At 40.9% G+C, this 24,555-nt stretch overlaps 1 protein-coding gene across 4 annotated transcripts; it reads left to right on the top strand.

The window, feature by feature from the left end:
- Nucleotides 1-1,727: 1,727 nt before the first annotated feature.
- On the top strand, nt 1,728-15,862 carry LOC127579856 (BUB3-interacting and GLEBS motif-containing protein ZNF207-like). 4 transcript variants are annotated; one of them, XM_052032847.1, is made up of 11 exons: nt 1,728-1,869; nt 3,061-3,187; nt 5,188-5,326; nt 7,160-7,333; nt 7,970-8,045; nt 8,830-8,900; nt 10,643-10,791; nt 11,038-11,142; nt 11,592-11,834; nt 11,984-12,146; nt 13,826-15,862. In XM_052032847.1, the coding sequence occupies exons 1-11, from the start codon at nt 1,829-1,831 to the stop codon at nt 13,993-13,995; spliced, it is 1,458 nt and encodes a 485-aa protein (XP_051888807.1). In that variant the 5' UTR covers nt 1,728-1,828; the 3' UTR covers nt 13,996-15,862. The 4 variants fall into 4 exon arrangements, with proteins under 4 accessions (XP_051888807.1, XP_051888806.1, XP_051888809.1 ...); XM_052032846.1 differs by having other exon boundaries at nt 8,830-8,933; XM_052032849.1 differs by lacking the exon at nt 11,038-11,142.
- The last annotated feature ends 8,693 nt before the right edge of the window (nt 15,863-24,555 follow it).

The following is a 24,555-nucleotide window of genomic DNA, read 5'->3' as shown; positions in this document are numbered from 1 at the left end:
TTTTGGATGAGGGACCCTCCATCAGACCTGAGAAAGAGAGAAATTGGTTTATTGTTACATATACCGAAGTACAGTGAAAAACTTGTCTTGCGTACCCTTCATACAGATCAATTCATTTCACAGTGCATTGAAGTAGTACAGGTGAAAACAATAACAGAATGCAGAATAAAGTGTTACAGTTACAGAGAAAGTGCAGTGCAGGCAGACAGTAAAGTGCAAGGCCATAATGAGGTAGATTGTGAGATCAATCGTCATAGAATTGTATGCATGGGAACAGGCCATTCAGCTCAACATGTCCACACCAACCAGTGGGCACCCTTCTCTATTAACCCCATTACACAGCACTTGGTCCATAGCCCTCTATGCCTAAGCAATTCAAATGCTCATCTCGACACTTCTTAAATGCTGTCAGTGACCCAGCTTCAACCACTCTCTCAGGCAGTGAACATAGAACTAATGGAAAATTCGTCCCAATGGAAAATTTTTCAAAAATCCTGAACGTCACACAAAGCTGTAAGAAATAGAGGTAGATAATGGGAAATGCTTAGAGGATGGGGCCCGACAGTTGAAAAATTTGATGTGGCATTGTGGATTGGAAGATGAATATGCCAATCAGTACCAGTGGAATGAACGTGTGGGTTAGAGATGTGGAAACTGATTCTGTGCTTGTGGATGATATCAAAGGGTGGAATGTGAATAAGGAATAGCAGAGGGCTAAGAATGGAGCCCTGGCACAGTGGAGGAAATAGTCCTGCTGCAGGAGGAAAACGAGTGACACTTTGGAAGACATAAGGGTGAAGAATGCAGTGAAAAATTGATTATACAGAGGATATTAAAGTCTCCAAGAGTACAAGGTCAAGAGTCCATCGTATTTTAGAAATAAGTTAGTCTCGGCAGCAGCAAAACGTGGGTGAAACCAATGGGGTTTTCCTGACAGGATGGTGACAAGTGGGATAGGGTTGAGCTGTTGCTCAGGTAGTTCTGGGCCGCTCTGGGGACGGGGAGAACCGAGCCGAGCCGAACTGAGCCGCCCGAGGAGCCGAGGAGAGCCGAGCCGAGCCGCCCGAGGAGCCGAGGAGAGCCGAGCCGAGCCGCCCGAAGAGCCGAGGAGAGCCGAGCCGAGCCGCCCGAGGAGCCGAGGAGAGCCGAGCCGAGCCGCCCGAGGAGCCGAGGAGAGCCGAGCCGCCCGAGGAGCCGAGGAGAGCCGAGCCGAGCCGCCCGAGGAGCCGAGGAGAGCCGAGCCGAGCCGCCCGAGGAGCCGAGGAGAGCCGAGCCGAGCCGCCCGAGGAGCCGAGGAGAGCCGAGCCGAGCCGCCCGAGGAGCCGAGGAGAGCCGAGCCGAGCCGCCCGAGGAGCCGAGGAGAGCCGAGCCGAGCCGCCCGAGGAGCCGAGGAGAGCCGAGCCGAGCCGCCCGAGGAGCCGAGGAGAGCCGAGCCGAGCCGCCCGAGGAGCCGAGGAGAGCCGAGCCGAGCCGCCCGAGGAGCCGAGGAGAGCCGAGCCGAGCCGCCCGAGGAGCCGAGGAGAGCCGAGCCGAGCCGCCCGAGGAGCCGAGGAGAGCCGAGCCGAGCCGCCCGAGGAGCCGAGGAGAGCCGAGCCGAGCCGCCCGAAGAGCCGAGGAGAGGGCCCTAAGGTGAGGCCTTCCCACCCCCCCTCCGCTGCCTAGGATACCGCCCTCTATAAGGACAGCCAATCCCGAGAGCGGATGTTATGAGGTGGGGCCGAGTCGCGGCACGGCGCCATTTTGTCGTGCTGTTGCTGCGGCGGGATTAACTTCACTCGTCTTCCATCCGCCTCTGCAGTCGGGCAAACAACAACAAGATCCTCTCAGGATGGGCCGTAAGAAGAAGAAGCAGATGAAGCCGTGGTGCTGGTATCCTTGCGGTGCGGGTGCGGATCCTGTCGGGGGTGGGCTCGGGCCGCCATTAGCGGGCAGGCGGACAAAGGAGGCGGCGGGCTGGGTCCCCGCGGCGAGCGGCGGGGGGTGGTAAACACGGCCCTGGGGTGGGGAGGGGGGGGGTGTTACGGTTGTAGGTTCTCTGTGGCCGGACAATAGGCCGGTTACTGCGGGTGACCATGTGCGGCCGAGCAGCCCCGCTAAAATGGCGGCAGTTGCCTGTCCGGCCCGCGGAGGGTTTCTCAGCGTGTCCCCGCCTGCTGAAGCTGCAGGATCACCTGTTAGTTAATGTCTACGACGTGGTACGGTTGCTCTCCACCTTCCTGGTATACATAACACACACAAAGCGCTGGAGGAACTCAGCGGGTCAGGCAGCATCCACAGAGGGAAGTGGTCGGGTCCAGACCCTTCATCCGGACTGAGCCCTGAAGAAGGGCCTCGACGTTTCAACATTATGTCCGTTTCCCTCTGTAGATGCTCCCTGACCCGCTGAGTTCCTCCGGCGCTTTGTGTGTTGCTCCAGATTTCAAGCGTATGCAGTCTCTTGTGACTCCTGGTATAAATAAGTCCTCTTTGTCATCTCTGAGTCTGTGGGTGAATGGCCTCCTTCAGTACTTAACGATTCTGTGGTTCTCCCCTGTACCCTGGGGTCAACATTTACCTTTCATGTTTTGAAATGTGTAATGTGAATTTTATGCACTGCAGTCCTTCTCAAAAAGCAATGTGCAATGACCTGATATTTTAATGTTTAATGAAGGGTAAGCGTCGCCCAAAACAAAAGGATCTCGTGTTCAAATTCTTTTTCTGGACCCTGGAGGTGGCTGGCTTTTGCATCTTTGAAATGTGTTTTAATGATGTAATGTACTTAGTTGTAAAATGGGAATTTTTATTTAATGTAGTTGAGACCTTTCAATAAGCTTAAAGACTATATTACATGATAGTACATAAAATTAGAAATGGGAGTAGGCCATTCACTCCTCATGCCTAATCAGCTATTTAATGAGATCATATGTGATATTTACCAATTTCTGCCCTAACTGCTTTCCTTAAATATTTATAAATATTAAACTTCAGTTCATTGTAATCAAGTAATTTTGTGGTGCTTGGCGTTGTATCTGTATTTTTTTGAGCAGGTAGGTATTTCTTTCCTTAACCACAGCTGTTCAGGTACTGCAACAGGGACTTTGATGATGAGAAGATTCTTATTCAGCATCAGAAAGCAAAACATTTCAAATGTCATATTTGCCACAAAAAGTTGTATACAGGTCCAGGTCTTGCAATTCACTGCATGCAGGTAAGTTCTGTTTACTTACACATTTAAAATGACTTGAGTTGAAATAATGTTGAAACTGATGTTGTGTCATTATCATAGATTTTTGAATTGTAAGTTTTATATTTAGTGTTATTGAATAAATGGTGTGCAAAAAAAAATCATTGTAGTATGGAACACTCAAATCCATTACACTGCTGGCAGATGATCTGGCAGTTGTCTAGTTTTTGCATCTTCTAAATGCCTCCACCCTATGAATAGTTTTGAAATATGACCAAATGGTTATCCATGCACTAGGCAAGAAAAGATTGTACTTTAATCATGCTATGGACTTGAGTACTAAGACTAACAAAATAAGAAGGCAGCCATTTAATTTCTTGATGTGGCCTAAGTGTCATGTTGTAAATCAGGTATGTCCTGCCCTACAGTAGATTGTTCGTATTCCATTTGATTATGATCATTCTGTTCAAAGCTTTAATTTGTTTATTAATCTTTGTCTTTGAAATCCCCATGTATTTGCTGGTGAATAAACGGAATTTGATTGGATCTCAATTTGTTAATTTGCATTCGTGTCTTTTCTGGACACAAGATTTATTATTCTGTTTTAGTTTCTAAAGATATTAAAAGAGGTGATAATAGGGTGTTTGATTCAACTGTGACGGTGAAATGGGAAAGGAATTGGCGGGGGGTTGATTTTGTCGAGGGAAGACTGATTACTGCTTTAGTATTTTAGTTATTGGAGGAAATGACTTGCCCACCACTTCAGGATTTCTATGGTAGAGGAGTGAAAGTGGATCCAGGAATTTTCTGTCTGAATTCTGAATGAAGGATGTGTTAATGCACTCCCAAGAATAGTTTTGTACAAATTAAATTTAATACTATTTCTCCGCACCATTTGAGACTTGTACATTAGGCATTCCAGGTTAGATTTTACACATGCTACTGCTACGTGAATCCCCGAGGAAGAAAACTTTTAGTGTTAAATGGCCACATCTCTGCTGCAAATTTGATTGGACATAAAGCCATTAGCCGATACTTAGATGCTTATCAAATGTTCTGTGACTTTGTTCAGAAGTGTAGTTTAAGTTTTGATTAAACTGAGCTTTTTTTTAAAAAAAAGTATAACAAATAGTAGTTTTGAGAATGGACTGCTTGGCTGTCCTTTCAATTTAGGGATTTTAGAAATGTCTCTGAAACTGCTCTAATATGTAACATACAAACGGAGACAACTTTCTTCAGTTTTTTTTGTGTGACTGACATTATACTAAAATGTGCTTTGGTGCAATTATATTTTGTGCTAATATGTTTAATTGAGGCTTTTTGTTTCCAAAAACTGATAATAGATTTATCAGAATAGTAGTAGGGAATGAGGGACTTCCATTATGTGGAAGACAAGATATCTTTATTAGTCACATGTACATCAAAACACAGTGAAATACATCTTTGTGTAGTGTGCTGGGGGCAGCCCACAAGTGTCGCCATGCTTCTGGCACCAACGTAGCATGCCTACAACTTCCTAACCCATACGTCCTTGGAACATGGGCAGAAACCGGAGCAGCAGAGACTTGTGAGATTTTGTAAATGTTCCGAATCATCATGTCTTAACATAAGTAAATAAGGATAAATAAAATCCACAGCAGGTGGGTCAAGTGACTGGAGAACAATATTTGTTGATTGGTATAAAGAATTGGAGGCAGGATTAAAGATAAAGTCTCTTGTATCTGGATGTTTTAATCTGTAGTGCAATTCTTGCAAGGAAAATGGAGCAAATTCTTAAGTTCCAGTTGAGAATTGGATAAATTCAGATGGAGCAATTTTTGAGTTATGAGAATGGGGCAAACTTTAGTTGAATAGACACGGACAGTAAGTTGAATATTGTTCTGTGCTGATTCAATCCTTACCAAGGTTTCTAGAATTGCACAATGAACTAGATTTTAATCTGTAAATTAAAATATTTTCTTTGTACTGATGTTATTTGTATTCTCAACTGTTTTGAAACGTTGGGGATTACTTCTGCCTTCTAGGTTCACAAGGAAACAATAGATGCAGTCCCAAATGCAATCCCAGGAAGAACAGACATAGAGCTAGAAATCTATGGCATGGAGGGCATTCCAGAAAAAGATATGGAGGAGAGGAGGCGCCTACTTGAACAGAAGACTCAAGGTAAATATCTGGGATATCATAATTTATTGATCTACAATTTGCTGTGAAGTCTTCAGCAATTTTCTTTTTCTGGCAGGATTGACTCCCAGTTGATATTTTGTTCTGTAAATACCTCAACAATAGAAGACTACAGCACAGAAAACAGGCCATCCGGCCCTTCTAGTCTGTGCTGAAATGGTATTCTGCTAGTCCCATTTACCTGCACCCAGTCTATAACCCTCCAGACCTCTCCCGTCCATGTATCCATCCAATTTGTTCTTAAAACTCGAGTGAGCCCGCATTAACTACATCAGATGGCAGCCCGTTCCATACTCCCACCACTCTGAGTGAAGAAGTTCCCCCTAAACTTTTCCCCTTTCACCCTAAAGCCATGTTCTCTTGTACTTATCTCTCCTAATCTGGGTGGAAAGAGCCTACTCACATAAACTCTGTCTATACCCCTCATAATTTTGTAAACCTCAACCAAATAAAAAGCAAAATAACTTATTTATTACTGTTCAGGCCCTCCCATTGTCACATGATGAATACTTCTGAACTATAGTTATTGCTATAATGTCAGGAAATGGATTTTATTTCTGAGTCTTGATTGTAAATGCTGCAGCTACTTTGACTCAGAATTTTGTTGCCAAACTGTGCAGTTTCTAGTAGATGTTGGACAGGAACCACAAGGTGAAATTATCTGAACTGTCCTACATGGGTGATGGCTTGAACAAGAGATGTCTAATCAATGTGATAAAGTTGCTTGGTGCTTTACACACATGCTGATGGAAGTTGAAAGCAAACTTTCATTCATGTAGACCCTTGCCCTTGATGTACCAAATTACTACACGGCTGTTGAATCATATTGGTGTATCAAATTTTGATATTCAGTGAATAATTTATGTATGGAAAAGTTTCACAAACAACAACAAAATGGATCAATTTGTTTTTGATACCTTTCTTGAGCCATAAGTTTTGACCAAGATATTGGCGGAGCTACTATAATCCTCCTTGTGATGTTCTATTTTTTTCTTTGTCCAGTCAGATGAACAGGCTTGTGAAATATCCTACCTAAACAACAGCACATTTAGCAGTACAGAGTTCACTTTGTCCCTATTAAAACAGTTACAAGTCTACTTCATGGTTTTGAATATTTTTAGACAGTGAGAAATTGCTGCATCCAGATATTTGACGATAAATTTCAGTTTTCAACAAAATCTATGGCTGACTTGTCTTCAACAAACTCCATTCTTGTCATCCTCTTGTTACAATGCCAGAAATCCTAGAATTTTACATGTCCAACAAAGTAGGAAAGATAATCTTGGACAACCCTCATACTTTTTACAGTAGGATTAGAGATTATTAATCTAGGCAAAACTTCTTATTTCCTGAGATGCTGGGTATTCTAGCTAACGCTGCTGATTTTTAATAATGGAATTTTTTTGATACCATTTCAAAATGGAGATTCAGTTTTCAGATCTGTAATGAAGATTCATTGATGCATTCACTTTGTAATTTATTACTGAAGGGCTCCTTGTGTTTGGATGAAGGTGGAGATGTTATCTCTCTCTCTTGGGGGGAGAGGGAGGTTGAGGAATGGAGAGAGAATTGTAGCCACAGGAAGAAGTCCTGCTGTAGTTCCTTCTTGTGTGGGTTCTAATCCAATCTAGTGGCCTCGTTGTCCAGATTTTCCTACAATGAAGGTATCTGTTATGATTTGGTTGAATGTTCCTGTTTCCTACTGGAGAACTCTGTCAAAGGATCTGGAGGAAATATACAATGTGACTACAATCCTGATGGCTGAGCTTAAACCCTGCTCTTTGATGTTGTTTAAATTTTTACATCTTCCACCAGCTGAAAGTCAGAAAAAGAAGCAGAAAGATGATGATTCTGATGAGTTTGATGAAGAAGAGACAGAAGCTGGGACTTCGTACCAGCAACAAGGAGTGCAGCAACAGCAGAGCTTCATTTCAAATATGAACCAGTCAAGCATGCACAATGTACCGGGTGCTCCAGGAATTCCTCCAGGTGAACTACTTAGCTCTTTCATAGAAATTGATTAGTTCTACGTGTGATATCTGAACTTGGTCTATACCATTCCTTCTGTAGTTCTGGTTGAACACATTGGTCTTGCAGTCATGTATATATAATTACATTCCTTGTAGGATAGAGTGGCTTGTATTTTAATGTTGGTACTGTACATCAGGTGTTGTATATTGATCTAGTGTACAACACCTGATGTGTGGTACTGACATGGTTGAATTTTTTTCTTCTGTAGAGTTATCACCAGTGGTACTGGGTGTTCCTCCCATGATGCCAGGAATGCCTCCAGTGATCCCTTTCATACAGTTGCTGGGCCTGGAATTTACAGAAGTTATGAAGACTCCTTCATTTCGTCTGTTTCCAAATGTGCATGGTTGCCTTTTTGAAGCTATGGGCTTAAAGGCAACTTGGCAGTAAAACATCATGGCTATTCCTAACCATACGTGATTTTGCATACAGAATCTCTCTCGTGGCAATGTTATTGTAGCTAGTTTCTACACGAGTTTAGGATTTCCATGTTAAAACATCCAAGCAAGGTCATGAAGCAGGTTCCTCTCTCCAGTGGTTTTAGATTAATCGTGAATTCAGTTTTTACAAAGTTGAATTTCCTTTCCTCTACAGGAGTGCCACCAGTGGTACCAGGTGTTCCTCCCATGATGCCAGGAATGCCTCCAGTGATGCCAGGAATGCCTCCAGGGTCAGTGCTTTGTTTTACTTGTGTTGTGATCAGTTTTAAAAGATAAGAATTTTTAAAAACTAGGCAGCATATTGACTTTTTTCACTGTGCTGAAACGTGGTCCTGCTCCCTCTTTTTGATAAGACATCATGGTGAAAGTAAGTGCACCCTCCTAATTACCTGATTTATTTCAACCAAACTGCTTGTGTTTGTAATTAACTTTTTCAATAATTTATGCCTTTTTCCACGGTGCTTGTCCTTTTACTTGAATTCATTATTTGTCTCCTGGGTTCCAACAGAGAATATCATGAGTTTTTTTTTCTGAAACCACCTAGTTTAATACAACTCTGTTCACACGTGCACTTCTAGACAGTTGGTTGCTGTCAGGATCAAAAGCCCTGGCTGCCTTGCACTGCCCACTGCCTTCATTCTGGGGCATGTCATTTACAGCTCTGTAATATCTAACTTAGCACAGTTTGGGACCATAGTTTTTCACAGGTTGAATTCACTGAATAAATTCACCAAGCATCTGTGTTCTCGTATCAAGTCTGTGCCAGCTTTGGGATCAGTCCTATACCCTTCATTTCCATGTAATCTATTGATTCTCAAATCACTGCCCTACATTAGGGGTAATTTACAGTAGCCAGTTAATTTACCAACCAGCCTGTCTTTGGGATGTGGGAGGAAATGGGAGCAGCTGAGGTAAGGATTAAACCTGGGCCACTGGAGCTGTGAGGCTGCACCCCTGTACTGCCCGGCTGCACTGTTTCTAGCTACATTGTAATTTTAATTTTTTTGTTCACAGAATGATGCCCATGGGTGGAATGATGCCTCCAGGACCTGGAATGCCACCCATGATGCCAGGCATGCACCCTGGTGGGTATTTGAAAATGGCTGGTGGCAACTTAGGTCGGTATTGCAGAGAACAATAATTTTAAACATTTAAGATATTAACACAATGCATAAGAGCACCTTCAGAAAATAGCTTTCTGAAGCATTTGCATAAATAACAAATGATTTGTTTGGATTTATTTGGCAAAGCTTGCTTGTAAACAGATGGGATGTCTCAGATACAAGTGTTTATTTCCGTTGTGAAAGTGTAGTAAAGATACTAGACCAACAGTCTTGGACTAAAGAGCGTCCTCCATGCATGTATTTTAAACTCCTTTAAATTGGGAATGAAAAGCTGGTAATTGTGATCAATCATCTATTGAACTGTTCTAAAAATTCACCTGGTTCGCCAATGTTTTTTCAAGGAAAGTGGTCTTTCAAGTTTGCCTAGTCTGGAGAGAGATGACGAGCAAGCTGTTCAGTTCATGAATAATTGGCTGTGCTAACGCAGCCATTGTTCTATGAAAAATGCTTTCTTTCTAAAAAGACATTTCTTTGACATTCCTTACTTGAATGTAGTCATTCAATGATAACAATGTCACATCTATAAAATGCACTGTACCTTTCAAGCCAATAACCTGCCCCTCCCAAGCAGGTAACCATTACCATCAAGAAGGGCAACAAGTGCATAGGAACACTGCCACCTTCAGTGCCCTCCCAGTTGTTTGCCATTGTGATTTAGAAATATATTGGTGTTCTTTATTAAGTGTTGGGTCCTAATTCCAGAGTTTCTGACTCAGTGCCAATCTGGGAGCATTTTCATCAGAAAGACTGCAGTGGTTCAAGAAGTTCGCTTGTCTCCACCTTAAGATCTTGCTACTTTACATGCTGTAATGCTTTTGTGGGGGGTCGGTGGTGGAGAGTCGCGTATATGTTGGGTTTAGCCATTAGGTGGAGCATTAGATCCCCATGCTTAGAGTGCCAAGCCACTCCGTAAGGGCTTTTTGCTTCTCTCAGTTTGAGACGACGCCACAGGAGATTCACTAGTTACGTTCCTTTGAGGGGAAAAGAATAAATTCTACACTACCAATGGGGAGACATGAGGAGAAGCAGCTAGAAAGAAAATTAGAACATACCCAAAATATTTGAATAAACCTGGGCAGATCTGACAGGTGATAAAGGTGTGAATCTATAATGTTTCTTCACCCTGTTCTGACATGTCATCAAATGGCATTGTAAAATCTTGTAAGTGTACTAAATTACTGCAGACCTTTAATTTATGTCTGCAATGTGAATCAAATCTGATTTTGAATTTTAGAGTAACTGTAGATTGCTCAAGGTGTGGTACAGTGTTAGTTTTCCCTTTATGAATTGGAACTGTTGGTGTTTTAACCAAAGCAGTTGTTTAATTGGCAGAACATTGGAATTCACTTGAGTACTATACGTTTTTATAACCTGTATATCAGATTTCTGTCCTTCACTGAGATTTTGCTGTTCACTTTATTTTTCTGCTGTTCTTGCACTTTTTGTAGATGCAGTTTATTAGTCTCTTAAAATAGGAGTTGTTTAGAATCTTACTCAGCATTTTTTTTAAGAGCACACTTCTGGCTGAATGTTATGCTTTCAATGTATGTTTTATGAATTTACCAGTTAATATTTGAATGTAATTCAATGCCTATTGATGAGTTAGTAGTAAATTAAGAGTCAAAGGAACTTGACTGTCAGAACATAAATAAAGTGCTGGATTAGTTGAGTAGCATGGGTGATTTGTAAATTAACTCTTCTAGGTATGCCACCGCCTGTCCCACGTCCAGGAGGACCATCCATGACCCAGTCACAACCTGTGGTTGCACCTGGTGTACCCAGTAGAGCACCACTGCCTGGACCTGGTCCACAACCCCCCATTGCAAAGCCACTCTTCCCGAGTGCTGGACAAGTAAGTGCATGTCATCTGTGTTATGGTATCCTGTTTACTTTATCATTCTGTTACATTCAAATTCCTGATGTGTGGATAACTTTTGGCTAGGAATGGATTTATTTGGGATAAGTAGTAAAAATATTTATTGGAAACTGCAGTTCCTCTAGGTTTTAATACATTGAATTTCTGGCGGTTATCCTTTTAGCAGTGTCAAGTACTGGCAGCTGTTGAGGATTTTCACTGTCTGCTCTTTTTATGCTTCAGATGGGGACTCGTGTTTCAAGCACAACTACAGCCTCCACTACAGCTTCATCAAATTCAGCCAACCTCTCAACTTCCTCTAAGCCTCTGTTTCCTAGTGCAGCACAAGTACGCAGGGAGTCACTATCTATTCTGGTGTTAGACTAATTCACAGCGCTTCACCTGCAGGATAATTTTTGAGCATGCATTAAACTAGCTTTAGAGGCTTTTGGAGTTGTGTATGGGCTGTGTAATGTCAATCCGGTGTAGTGTGCTGTACTACTTTGTAGAGTTAGCGTTTTATATTTTTAAAAACATATAATCAAACACCAATCCTACAGCTTTATGATGCAGAGTCTTTTGAAGGTTTGCTAGTTTAAATTGAATCAGAAGATCTGTAATTTGCGCAGCCTTTCTTTTGACACTGAGATTAATTCTGAGAGCAATTAAAACTGGTAAACCTTCATTCTGAGAATAGCATGTTGTTTGGAAAATTAATTTGCTTTGCTTGTGGCTTCAGTTTGTTTTCTGTTTTGTTTTTAGATTCATCGTTAATATAATTCTTGTTGATTCAACAGAGCCAACCGTCTGTTTCCGGACCTGTGGGTACAGATTTTAAACCCCTAAGCAGCGCGCCTGTTACTACTACAGAACCTCCAAAGCCCACATTCCCAGCCTACACTCAGTCTACAGCCACCGCCACGAGCACATCAAATAGCGCCACAGCCAAGCCAGCCATCCCTGTTACCAGTAAGCCTGCTACTCTAACCACAACTAGTGCAACTAGTAAGTTGATCCATCCAGATGAGGATATATCATTGGTAAGTGTGGGTCATTCTAGAATTGTATTTAAAGACATGTTACCTTGCTGCGCAGATATAAATTCAATAACAGATTCTTGTCGAGAATTCTGTCCTGTGCAGGGGAAAAATTAATGTGCCTTTGCAATCTTCTTTCCTTTGCCCTTCAGGAGGAAAGGAGAGCTCAGTTTCCAAAGTACCAGCGTAACATCCCTCGGCAAGGCCAAGCAGCAATGGGGCCACCACCAGTTGGGCCAATGGGCAGCATGATGCCACCACAACAAGGAATGCCACCTCAGCAGACAGCAATGCGACCTCCCATGCCACCTCCAGGTTAAAATAAATTGCATGTGTTTGGGTTCTAATAATGGTTAATTGTACGCTAGTGTAGCAGTTAGCGTAACACTATTACAGTGCCAGCAACCCAGGTTCAATTCTGGCCGCTGTCTGTAAGGAGTGGGTACGTTCTCCCCGTGTCTGCATGGGGTTTCCTCCGGGTGCTCCAGTTTCGTCCCATGTTCCAAAGACGTACCGGTTAGGAAGTTGTGGGCATGCTATGTTGGCGCTGGAAGCATGGCGACACTTGCGGGCTGCCCCAGAACACTCGACACAAAAAGATGTATTTCACAGTGGTTTGATGTACGTGTGACTAAAAGATATCTTATTTGAAAGTAATGGAAGCATTAAAAATACTTGGTATGGCTCAAGACTGGTGATTTTGGATTTGTTCCATTTAGTAACTTTAAACAATTGGATGAATATTTTAAATGAAGCCCAAGTGAAGAATGTAGAGATCATGGTAACTGCAGGGGACGGGCATTTGGCCTATTCATGGTATCAGCTATGGTAGTTTTTCCAGACAGGCTGACTTTTACAAAGAGGGTTGTGACTTTTTTGCATATCCCTGTCAATGTTTGCCACACTTTCAGGCCATGTAGTCCAAATGTTGCCACTGTTTTCTTTTCCACTCATCTTAGTTATGTAACTACCAGATACTGATCCTCCTGATTGGAAGCAGTTCATGTACTCCTATCAAAGCTTATCACTTTGACCACCTTATTTTAAGTCTCATCTGGTCACAATGTTTTAGAAACTTAACCAGACCTTTCCAGTTTTCCCAGATGAAAGTAATTTGTCATTGTACTTAATCCAAGTGGAAATTTTGCAATAAAACAGAATGCCAGAGTGTTTGGCACAGCTAGTAGTGCAGCTGACTTCAGCTCCAGCAGGTTTAATCCTGTGTGAAGTTTGCACACTCTCCCTGCGACCACATGGGTTTCCCTCTGGTGCTTTGATTTTCTCCTACTTTCCAAAAACACGTGGATTGGTAGGTTAGTTGGCCATTGTAAATTGCCTCCAGTATGTAGTTGAGTAGTAGAACATGGTGGGGGAGTGGAGTTGAAGCGAAAGTCAGGAGAATAAAATAGGTTGGGATAGGATGAGTGTAAGTATGGGTGCTTGATGATCAGTGCATTAAAGGGGCCTGTTTCTCTGCTGTATCTCCCTGACCTCTCAATTCTCGACAGAGGGCTAGGGTTAGCAGCAAATGCATGAAGGGAGGAATAGTTAAATCTTGGATTGATCTTCTATCAGAGCTGGGAAAGGTTAGATGTAATAAGTCCTGGACAACAGAGGCAGGGAAAAGATGGAGGTGCAGTCTGAGATGGAGGGCAGTGGTCTATAAAATTACAAAGATTGGTTATGCTAGCTAGAAGCTGATTGTGTGAGAAATTTCTTATCAAGACCTAGAAGTGAAAAGATATAACAGTTAAGGCTGAATATCTGTAACACACTTGTTTTGAACAAGGACCACTTTTAAGTTTTCCCTTCTCAGCTTTGGGTTACCCCTTGTGAAGGTAGCTCGAGCTGCATGGCACTGCGGGATGCAGTGCCAGTCAGCCAAATGGCAATGTTCTGAACATGGTTAAATTTTAACCACTGAATTTTATAAATGTAGCTTTTTTTCATTTGATGAGTTTATGCTTAACATTCCCAAATTTCTTTATTTTCAGGTCAGTATGGTGGCCCTCCCCAGGGAATGCCAGGATACCTCCCTGGTGGCATGCCTCCATATGGACAGGGACCTCCTATGGTGCCTCCTTACCAGGGTGGACCCCCTCGGCCGCCAATGGGAATGTCGGGAATGAGGCCCCCAGTAATGTCGCAGGGGGGCCGTTACTGAAGCTGGTGTACCTACATAAATAGGTTTGGAGATTCAACCTTTTCTCAACTTGCTGTTAACTAGACAAGCTTCAGTGACAATAAGTGACTTTAACATTTTTTTAAGAAAAACTGGTAAACCTCTTCCTGCCTGCTAAATGATGACCACACAAAAAAAAACTTGCTGAACACTGGGACATACTGTTCATGTTTTATCTCTAGCAGGGGAAAAGAAAATCATATACTCTCAAAGCAAAACCCTGTCGGAGTATTTTTCTCTTTCCTTTCCCATTCCCCACACCCCACCCTCCCAATGTTATTTCAATTCATGTTGTATAGCTTCTTTTCTCGTGTTTCATCTAGGTTTTTAGAAGTGAAGTATAATAAATGTGGTCCGTTTATATAAAAAAAATTGAAGGCGCTGGAGTTACATGAACATACAGTACCACCTTTTAAAGGCAAGTTCTGTAAATTAAAATTTGCTTTTGAATTAAAATCAGAAATGAGGCCTTCACAGCACTTTAGGTGCTGTTGGACTTTTGTGTCCCCAACGTTGTTTGGTGAGGGCTTCTGGTGTCATTTCTTGTTTCAGTCCCAAATACCTGTTCAGTTGCTTTTTGATTATGTAACTGTTGAATGTGCCCCATATCCAGCTGGATTCAGGGCTTAACAAAACCATCTTGAACATAAATAGGGCATACCAAATTTCTGTACTGTTGTAAAGCTTATTGTAATAAAACTTGATGGAAACATTAATGTTGCTTTATTCATAACCAGCTGTGGATCACTGCCTCAAGGTTTGTACCACTGCATGTTGCTGTGATTTAATGCAAAAATAAAGGTAAATGTATTGGAGGGGGATCTTACTGGTTATGTTTCTGGAATGAACTGCTGTTCTGCATATCTGTAAACTCTCTCTGCATGTTTTGTAGTAGCCCATTTAAGTGTTTTAAGTTCATATTTGTGGCAAAACCTAGGTCAGTAAAATAAAATAAATGCAAAAAACAAAGTTGGAAATACTCAGCAGGTTAGGTAGCACCTGTGGAGAGGGTAACTGTTATCATTTCAGATCAATGACCTCCTAATACAGTTGTTGGTTGACCTGCTGAGTATTTCTGAATATCCCATTTTTATTTTTCAAATTTCCAGCATCTGCAGTTTTTTGTTTATCAAAAAACATAGTTAAAAACCTTTTCTGGAAAGATTGTGGAGTGAATGCATGGTTTATGGTTGTACAATTGACCACCCTGACGTGATGCTAAAATTGGAATTTATTTCTTCTTCCTGTAGCCCTGCCATGGGACAGGCTGTGGCTGAATCTTATTGTCCTCTCAGTCTGAGGCAAGTCAGATTTCATTTTATTCCTTTTCAGGGGCTTTCACAGCTTTTCGTGGCTGTTGGATTTCTCTGTCCCCAAACTTGTAGCAAGTTTGGTGAAGGCCCTTTTTAATGTCTTTTTTCAGTAACATAATGTGTTGTGATTGTAATTTGACTGAAAGCAAGGTGCTATTTGCTGGATATGAGGGACTAATTAAAGTGGAGATTAGATTACCATTAATGTTCTTTGCGTTGTAAGCTAAAGATATTTTTCCATACTTTAAAATGTTTTCTGGTCCACAGACTGAGAACCTTTTTGATTCTAGAGATTAAGAATCTGCTATCCTAAGGTTTTGGTTTTTAAAAGTTTTTTTCCTTGTATCTGGCAAGTGGGACATTGCTTGGTTGCACTTAAAACCCCTGGATCAGAGAGGTATTAATGTTGTAACTTTATTATACTGTGTATAAAATGCTGGAGACAGGGTTTTACCATAATGAACTTGTCACTTGGATTGGGCAGTTTTAAATATTCAATGGCTGCTGAAGTAGAATTAAAAGTGAAGATCATCTGACACTTTGCTATTTTAAGAAATATTAATACTGAGTGATCATAACAATACCACTTTGATCACAACTAAGCACTTCACTTATTAGAAATATACATACCTATAGCCAATGTATGGCTTCATTTTTCTCCTAAATATTGTAGTGCAACAATCATTTTATGAGCTAAGATCAATTTTGCCATACTCCGATTGGCTGAGTTATGCATTTACATCTCTCGGCAGATGATTTAAAAACAAAATTATTACTTAATGGGGCAATTTGCATTAGCAACACTTCGAGATTCCGAATTCAGATCGGAAGCGATTTAAAATCACCCCAGAAAGTTACAGATGCAGTTGGTTGTGTTGAGAGATAAAAAGAACAAGTATTATTGGATAAGGAAGGGTAGGTAAATTGATTTTTAAAGTATTACTTGATTTACAAAATTTTCAGAACATAGCAAACATTACGTGTTGTCAGTCAATCTAGCTCTGTATGCACCTGTAAGCTTTTATTTTGCCATCTTGAAACCTTGGTGCTGGCCAGAGAAACATCCAGATCTCGACTCCACACAGCTCAGACCTGATTTGAAAATCAAAGAATTGAGCTGAAGTAGTGGAGAAACCTCACCAATGAGAGTTTGGTGCTGTTGGTAAGACTGACAAAAATCTTGCGGAATGCAGCCAGTTGGCCATTTGTGACTGCTAGCCTTTGAGTGAAACATCAAGTTTATTCAGAGTAATGTGGAATTAACTGAAGGCTACAAGTCTATTCACTAAGTTGAATTTTGTTTAATTGAATTTAATTCCACTACCTTTTTCGTTGTGGGCCATTATCTCTGAAATATCTTACTTCCCCACTAGTTTTTGCCAGTTGTATTTAATCTAGGACCTATTTACCAATCCACGTTACCAGAGGGAGCAGTTCCCTTTCACATCACTTGCTTTTAAACACTTGTGCCCTCTTCTGTTCTGTGACATCGTACTTAAAATGTGGTTCCAGCACTATACGTAATGTGTCTAAAGTACTTAAATTTTAAGATGTCTTTTTAATTTTGTCCCTATATACAAAGCCACGTATCCTGTGCAGGTCTCTGCTTTAACTTCATGATGTGCAAGAATTGGTGAATATGCATTGCAGATCCATCTGTTCTGCACCTCCCCTTCATAATAAAACCAGTTAGACTTCCATGTTTTCCACAATTTTTATCAGTTCACACTTCTGTGTGTTTGCCTATTTGTCTAATCTACCACCTCCTGAAGTATGGTTGTTATATTGCTGAGTTGATTTGTACCATCTTAAGTTCCTTTGTGTAGAAAAATAGTCTTAAACAGAAGTTACTGCATACAGTTCATCTGCTGTGTATCCTACTCCCGATCTGTTTGTAAAACCAAATTATCACCACATCTTTATTTTCCCAGCTAGTTTTGTATCTGGTACTTTATCAAATAGGGTTTGAAATTTTGTAAATGCAACAAATGCTTTAGTGAATATGATGTATTATATTCAACTCTGTTCATTTGTTAGTCAGATGTGATTTGTCTCAAACTGTTAGTTATCCCCTTTTAACCATCTTCAAGGGACATGTCCATGAAAGTAACCATGGTTTTTCCCTGGACTAGCTGAGCTTTATTCTTGTCTTTTGAACAGGGTTACAGCATTTGTAATTATCAAGTTCTATATCACTCCCATGCCTAAAGAGGTCTGACCTGCTGTAGTCTCCATTGGGTTTGCATCAATTTTGGTAGCCTCTTGTATTTTGACAAGTCTATGAACCTGGTTTTATGAAAGCAGTAAGCTTTGCCTACTTCCAGTGAACATAAATAACCTTATCTTTCAGGACTTCTGGACAAATGTTAAATTCAAATGGACCCAGTTGTAGATTGAAATGTTGGTCCCAGCTTTAAACCTTCGTCCTAGTTACTATTGGTAAACTTTCAACTTCTAACTCCTCCTTACTTTTTCTATGTTCAGATTTCAACATTTGTCCTGTTCTTTTTGAGAATTGTCAACTGATGCCATGTAAAGAAGCTGCTTAGCAATGGGATGACAATTTAATGGGCACCTTTCTGAAGGGGGAGGTGCAATTTGTAGCTCTGTATTGAATGGAAAATGTATCCCTCCAATTTACATTGCAAACTGATTTTGTTTATGATTTGTTCATTCAGGGGATTAGGTTCTCAAATGTTTGACATTTTGATATGGAAGATTTTTTTATGGTTGGGGATTGGGATCAAATCTTGCTCCACTTGTTCAACAGTCCATGGGAACGTGCAGATATCCTCTCTTGTAGCTCAAAGCCCCTAAATGGCACAGGACAAAAAAAAACCTTTTTAATAGTTACCTTTTACTGCAGGAGTCTGTGCCCAACATTGTTGCAGAAAGGAGATAACAAATTTACTGAATAGTTTCGGGATACAAACACATTGAGACTAGAATAAAGGTTTGGGTTTTTTTAAACACAAGGATGTTGAGCCTATTTCTGAAATATGAACTGGAATTTCTAGGATTTGCAGTTAACTCACTGTTGGCTTTGATGCGAGCATTTTTCCACCACATTTTCAGAGGTCAGTGCCACTTCATTGAAATACAAATTTGGAGTTTATTCTTGCACAAACTTTAGACCTTTGTGTTAAAGTAGGGTGGACAATATTTGGTGCGACCATGATGATGTTTGTACCAAATCAGCACTGAATGGAAAACTTGTCACTCCAATTTGCATTGTTGCAAAATGGATTTACTTATTGGTGATTTCCATTCAGATGATTGGGTTCTCAATGTTCAGCATATTTTTAATATGGAAGTTCCCTGCACCCAAAACTGAGATTTTCTTCCAACATAATTTTTTTTTCAGTTAACTATAACAGCAGCGTTCCGTCACTTGCTTTTTTAACGTTGTAGGAAAGGAAATGCCAAGAGGTCTGGCAGTACAGGTTAGTTTAATCTGTAAGTATCTTGTATCTGAACAGCTTGGATATTAGTGGTGAAAGTTTTCCAAAAAGGCATTCAGTTGTAATGTCAATAACAACACAACTTTCCAGTGATCGACAGTTAAAACCTCTATTGAGTGATTTATACATATGGCTGCAAAATACCTCTGCTTTGATACTGAGCAAGTTTAAAATTAGGGGAAACGTAGAAAGCTGTGGCTGAATGTTGCATTCAATCTGCAATTTACGATTTGCCAATTGGTCCATTATACTGTGAAGGTGAAATTTACTTAGTTCTTTTGAAGATCTGGTGGGTGAGTGCAGTAAAATACTGTGGCACTGAGCCATGGTGAAGATCATCCTGTGGCTACTGTCTGATCTGCTGAATTAGCTGATCTTCATTGATGTTTCCCAGGTCTCTGGAGGGGGGAAAAAGGAGTGTGATTCCACTGCCTAACCACAAAAGCCTTCCCAGAAAGCGGTTCATAATGTTGAGTGTAACATTTTTCCAGTGTTCTGCTGATTAACCATTTTCTGTACTCATGGGAAGAATTGCTGCTGGCACCAAAGTCTGTAAGCTTCGAGTTGGCATTTTTATTGATGGTGGGCGTAGAAAATCACTGACAAAATACTTGAGACTCCATGATTTTTATTGGTGAGAGTTTACCCTTCCTACCTTTTTTCAGTCCCTTCTTTCCCCCACCCCCTGCCTGCACTCCCCACCTCTTACCAAAAATCAGCCCCCTGACTAAAATTTTACTGCTTTATCATCATTATTGTACTTGCTGGAATTGGTGGGTGTTGAGTGGACCAGTACGTGCTTTTTGCAGGTCCACAGCTGATAACAAGAAATGTCCAAGAAGGATTACATATATTGTCAACTTTGTAAAGAAGCAGGCTGCAACTCTGTCACAGAATTGTATTCATGGAGGTTTTGCAATTCAAATAGTAAAATAACTTGAGTGGATTTTTTTTCCGGAGTTGGTGTCTAGGGAAATTTTAATCATTGGTCCTTTCAATCATTGGTAACTAAGCTTCCATTCTTGACAATTGGTATATGAATCCTTGCATGCCTGTGCAATTTTTTTTATAAATTCAGTGTTAACATTGATGTTGTGGGGTGTGATACAGAATATTTCAGTGCACTTTTTTTTCAGCAGCAGAATACTGGGAAATTCAATCCTGTAATAAAGATGGAGCGTAAACTAACTGGAAGTAGAGTCAATGTTATAGTTTTTATTCAAGACCTCCCACCCCTTCTGATTCTTAAATCCTGTCTTTAAAGTACCATGTATTCATTCACATGCACCCATACACAGTGGGGAGTGATCCAGGTTGGTGGGTATTTGGTTAAAGTTTCCAGCCACTTTGTTTTTAAAAAGTGTAACATTTAATACAGGTTTTACTGTCAGTTGAATAGATTGTATTGATCATTTAAATTTGACACAATTTTGCATTTTAGTGTTTTGATAAAACTGACTTCAATCTTGTCAGTATGTTGATTTGCCAACCAACTTTGACTCCGAGGGACATTTTTTTTTGTTTGAAGGCGCTATTATATCCAGAGGTGAAAAAGGTGTTATCTCCTGGTCACAATGGCAGACTTATCCAAAATTGTGTAAGGAAGCCTTTCATGCTCGTGTGTGGCACATGCAGATTGATTTTTTAAATTTCCCTCTTTCAATGTACCTTTTTATTTATTGATGGCCAAATGATTGTGACAAGTTGGGGGTGTAGGGAGAGTGGAAGAACCATAAACCCAGAAGAGAAGTTCTTCTAATGGAGAAGCAATTCCTTTTTGAGTGCATTTAACAAATAAATGATTTAATGTCTTCAAAAGTTGGATCAATAAAACTCGTGCCTTTATCCATGCTAGGATTTTTTCTCATTAACATAGAATACATCCATATTAATGACTCTTGATAGTTTTCAATATTTTAAACAATTTGGGCTCTCCAGTTACTATGGATGTCTTATAAGTTTTCACCGAGCTGCTTGGTTGATTCACCAAACATCACCTGAGTATTAAAATGAATCAAAACTGATGTTAAATTGTGCATGATGTTTCTTAACTGGGATTGGTTGATAACTTTTACAGAAGCTGCATTTTAATACTCCAGTTGACGCATTCTGCCTAGTTGTGTGGGATTTTGAATCGTTTCTCACTGATTTGAAATTGTAGATCAGTGGTTCCTAAACATCAGAGTCTGTAAGCTATCTTCACTCAGAATAGTCAGAAGACATGTCATTTGATGCTCTCAATTTGTAGCTTTCCCAGTTGAGATTAAATATGGCTTCCTCTTATCCTCTTGCTCTTCAATAAAAGCAAGCAAGAGAGTTGTCCTGGGAAGTGGCTATCTCATCAGAAAGCCTGAGCTTTGGAAGGTTTTTTTTACTGGTGATCATGGGCATTTGCTTGAAAGGTTCTTTATGGTGATTTGATTTAAAGTCAAGAACTTGCTGTTGTGAGCCAGGAATGTCACATCATCGCAACACTGAGACTGACCTTCAGTTTGAGCTGGTGAGTAGCACTGCACTGCTCTATTGATTACAGTTGTCATGGCTAATTGCGTTTCATTTATAGATTTTACTAAAGTGAAATAAGTTGTTAGGCCATCTGGAATGTTCTTTTGCAAAGATGAGGTGGATGTTCTACAGCTGCGCAGGACGACAGAAGCTCTCCGTCTCTGATATGAGCAGGGTGTTCAGACTTGGACTTTATGGGTCACGTTGCTGTTTTCTTTGGAGCATCGGGTTGTATCTGTCTTTGCTTCCATGCTGAATTGATGGCACAATGCATCATGAATGATCTGATTTTGGGACTTGCATAGTATGACATCTCACTGGATAAAGTGCACCTTTTTAAAATCCTAGTTTATAAAATTCAAACTTGACAACGTATGCATTAGGTGCCTCTAGGACCAAGGAATTTGGGATTCAAGGAAGTGTGTTCTGGGGCTCAGAACCTACAGTCTGCAATTTGGATCCCCTGTTAAGCAATTTGTCTTTTTTTTTTCCTGTATTCAAATTTCACAAACTTCTCCAGCTTCTAAGTTGTGAATGTTTGTCTACCAATCTACTATTTGTCATCTCATACAGATTGGCAGCTATGATATTTGCTCACCAAAGTTTACAAGAAAATTCTCTTTAGTTGATCCTCTAGGAGCTCAAGGTTTGGAAAGTGTTTCTGAATGAAATAAAAGTTACTATTTTGTCTGGTGTTTCTTGGTCTAATGTGCTTGAGTTTCTTAAACTAGGATTCAAATCAGTAACTTGTTCCAGATATTCATTTCCCAAGGTTATCCTCTACCACCACCCCTCTCACAACCACCAATATTCATTGATAAATCTTTTATAATGTTGTGAGGGCACACTTTTTGCACAACTGACCACCTTCCTGCCGAAAATTATTTTGAGCCATCTTAACCTGTAAGTGGAATTTCTGTATCATTTGATTACTTCTGTGCACTGTTACAGTACAAAAAATGCAATCCACAAGAATTAGATAATTCAAGTTGTCCAAGCAATATATTTCTATGGCTGCATTTTATTTTTAAGTGCCAGTGAAAATAGTTACTTTAAAATTGCATCCTCCACCCAATTTGGGTAGTGTCGTTCTCAACCAAATCTGTATACACAGTGGTATTTACACTATTTATCATGGAGAAATGGTTGACATGAATTATGCATAGATGATGCATAAAGGTCCAAAGGCAATCAGCCATTGCTTGTTCTATCAGGCAATGGGACAGAACAGATGTTTGGGACTGGGATGGTTGCGAAATCTTTTATCAAAATCATGTAATTTTCTTTACTCAAATTTTTGGAAGTTACCATTATTTGTACTGCCTTTAGGTGATTGATTTCAAATTGCAATACTGCACTATGCTAAGAAAAAAAATCATTGCCTCTAGTTTTAGTCACTCACCTTGAGACTATAAGGCTCTGGTTAGTGAACCTTCTGGAATCAGTTTGTCCTTATTTACTTTTTTTTGAAACATTTAAAATTTTCACATTCCAACTTAGGACAATAGTACTGGCCTTTACCAGTGTGTTACTGGAGTATGGGAACCATTCATAAATAAGTTTGGATTTTCTTTTTAAAAAAAACATTGTATTCAGGAATGACAACTATAAGAGCTGGAGGTTGTGCAAAGAATAGGAAGTAAATGAACTTTAGAAAATGATTAGATTGATCATTCAAGATGGGGGGGGGGGCAAAGGAGGGTGTTTTGAAGGATTAAACAGTTTAGAACCATAGCTCAGTTTTGGTTACCTCATTACAGGAAGGATGTGGAAGCCATAGGATGCAGAGGAGATTTACAAGGATGCTGCCTGGAATGTGGAGCAAGCCTTATGAAAGCGAGTTGAGGGAACTCTGCCTTTTCTCCTTGGAGTGTTGGAGGATGAGGGGGGACCTGATAGAGGTGTATAAGATGAGAGGTATTGATCAGGTAGATAGAGGCTTTTCCCCAGGGCTGAAATGGTGGCCACAAGAGGATGTAGGTTTAATGTGCTGGGGAGTAGGTATAGAGGAGATGTCGGGTAAGTTTTTTTACTCAGAGTGGTGAGTGTGTGGAATGGGCTGCCGACAATGGTGGTGGAGGCAGATATGATAGGGTCTTTTAAGAGTATTTTTCTCAGCACCATGTACCTATCCAACAGAGGGCTATGGGTAAGCCTAGTAATTTCTAGGATAGGGACATGTTCAGCACAGCTTTGTGGGCTGAAGGGCCTGAATTGTGCTGTAGTTTTTCTATGTTTCTAACAATACAGGCCCTTTGGCCCACCATGTGCCAACCTTTAAACCATGCCTAAGACTATCTATCCCCTTCCTCCCACATATCCCCCTATTTTAAATTCCTCCATATGCTTATCTAGTAATCTCTTGAACTTGACCAATGTATCTGCCTCCACCACCACCCCAGGCAGCGCATTCCATGCACCAACCACGCTGGATGGAAAAACTATCTCCCTAACTTCCCACCCATTACTTTAAAGCCATGCCCTCTTGTATTGAGCATTGGTGCCCTGGGAAAGAGGCGCTGGCTGTCTATCTATTCCACTTAATATTTTGTACACCTCTATCATATCTCCCCTCATCCTTCTCTCCAAGTGTAGTGTTGGGTATTCCAGGCCACAGCTCTTTTGATTCCTCCCACTCTACAAATCAAAAAAGTGTAGCTATGGGCCCCAGCTATGCCTGTCAATCTGTTGGCCACATGAACAATACTTGTTCCAAACCTACTTGGGCACTGTTCCCCAACTTCTCCACTGCACCAATGACTGCATTGGTGTTTTTGGTACTTGTGCAGAACTTGCCAATTTTATCACCTTTGCTGCCAACTTCCAACCTGCCCTCAAACTCACCACTTTCTGCTAATTTCTGACACCTTCCTGGATATCTTTGTCTCAGTCTCTGACGGCACAGATATCTACTCTAAACCCACAGAACTCCCTGTCCTCAAGGGACATCACTCCATCTCCACCACATCTGTTCTCAAGATGAGGCTTTCTCTTCTGGACTTCAGAAATATCCTCCCTGGACATGTGGCTTCACATGCACTCCATCCTTTCCCTGCATGTCTGCTCTCAACCTCCCACCCCCTTCTCTTACTCCTACCTCACAGTTTTTCCCAGACAAATGGAGCCCTTGCTCTTTGCTTTTTCCCTCACAGGCCCCTGTATCCAGCATACCATCCTTCACCGGCTCCGATGGGGTCTCGCCACCAGTCACCTCTTACCTTACACCCCTTACACTTTTTTTAAAACTCAATTCATATAAAATT

The sequence above is a fragment of the Pristis pectinata genome, chromosome 18 (genome assembly GCF_009764475.1).
Source record: "Pristis pectinata isolate sPriPec2 chromosome 18, sPriPec2.1.pri, whole genome shotgun sequence".
Lineage (NCBI taxonomy): Eukaryota > Metazoa > Chordata > Chondrichthyes > Rhinopristiformes > Pristidae > Pristis > Pristis pectinata.
The sequence above is the reverse complement of the archived record's forward strand: the minus strand, read 5'-3'. Positions and strand labels throughout refer to the sequence as shown.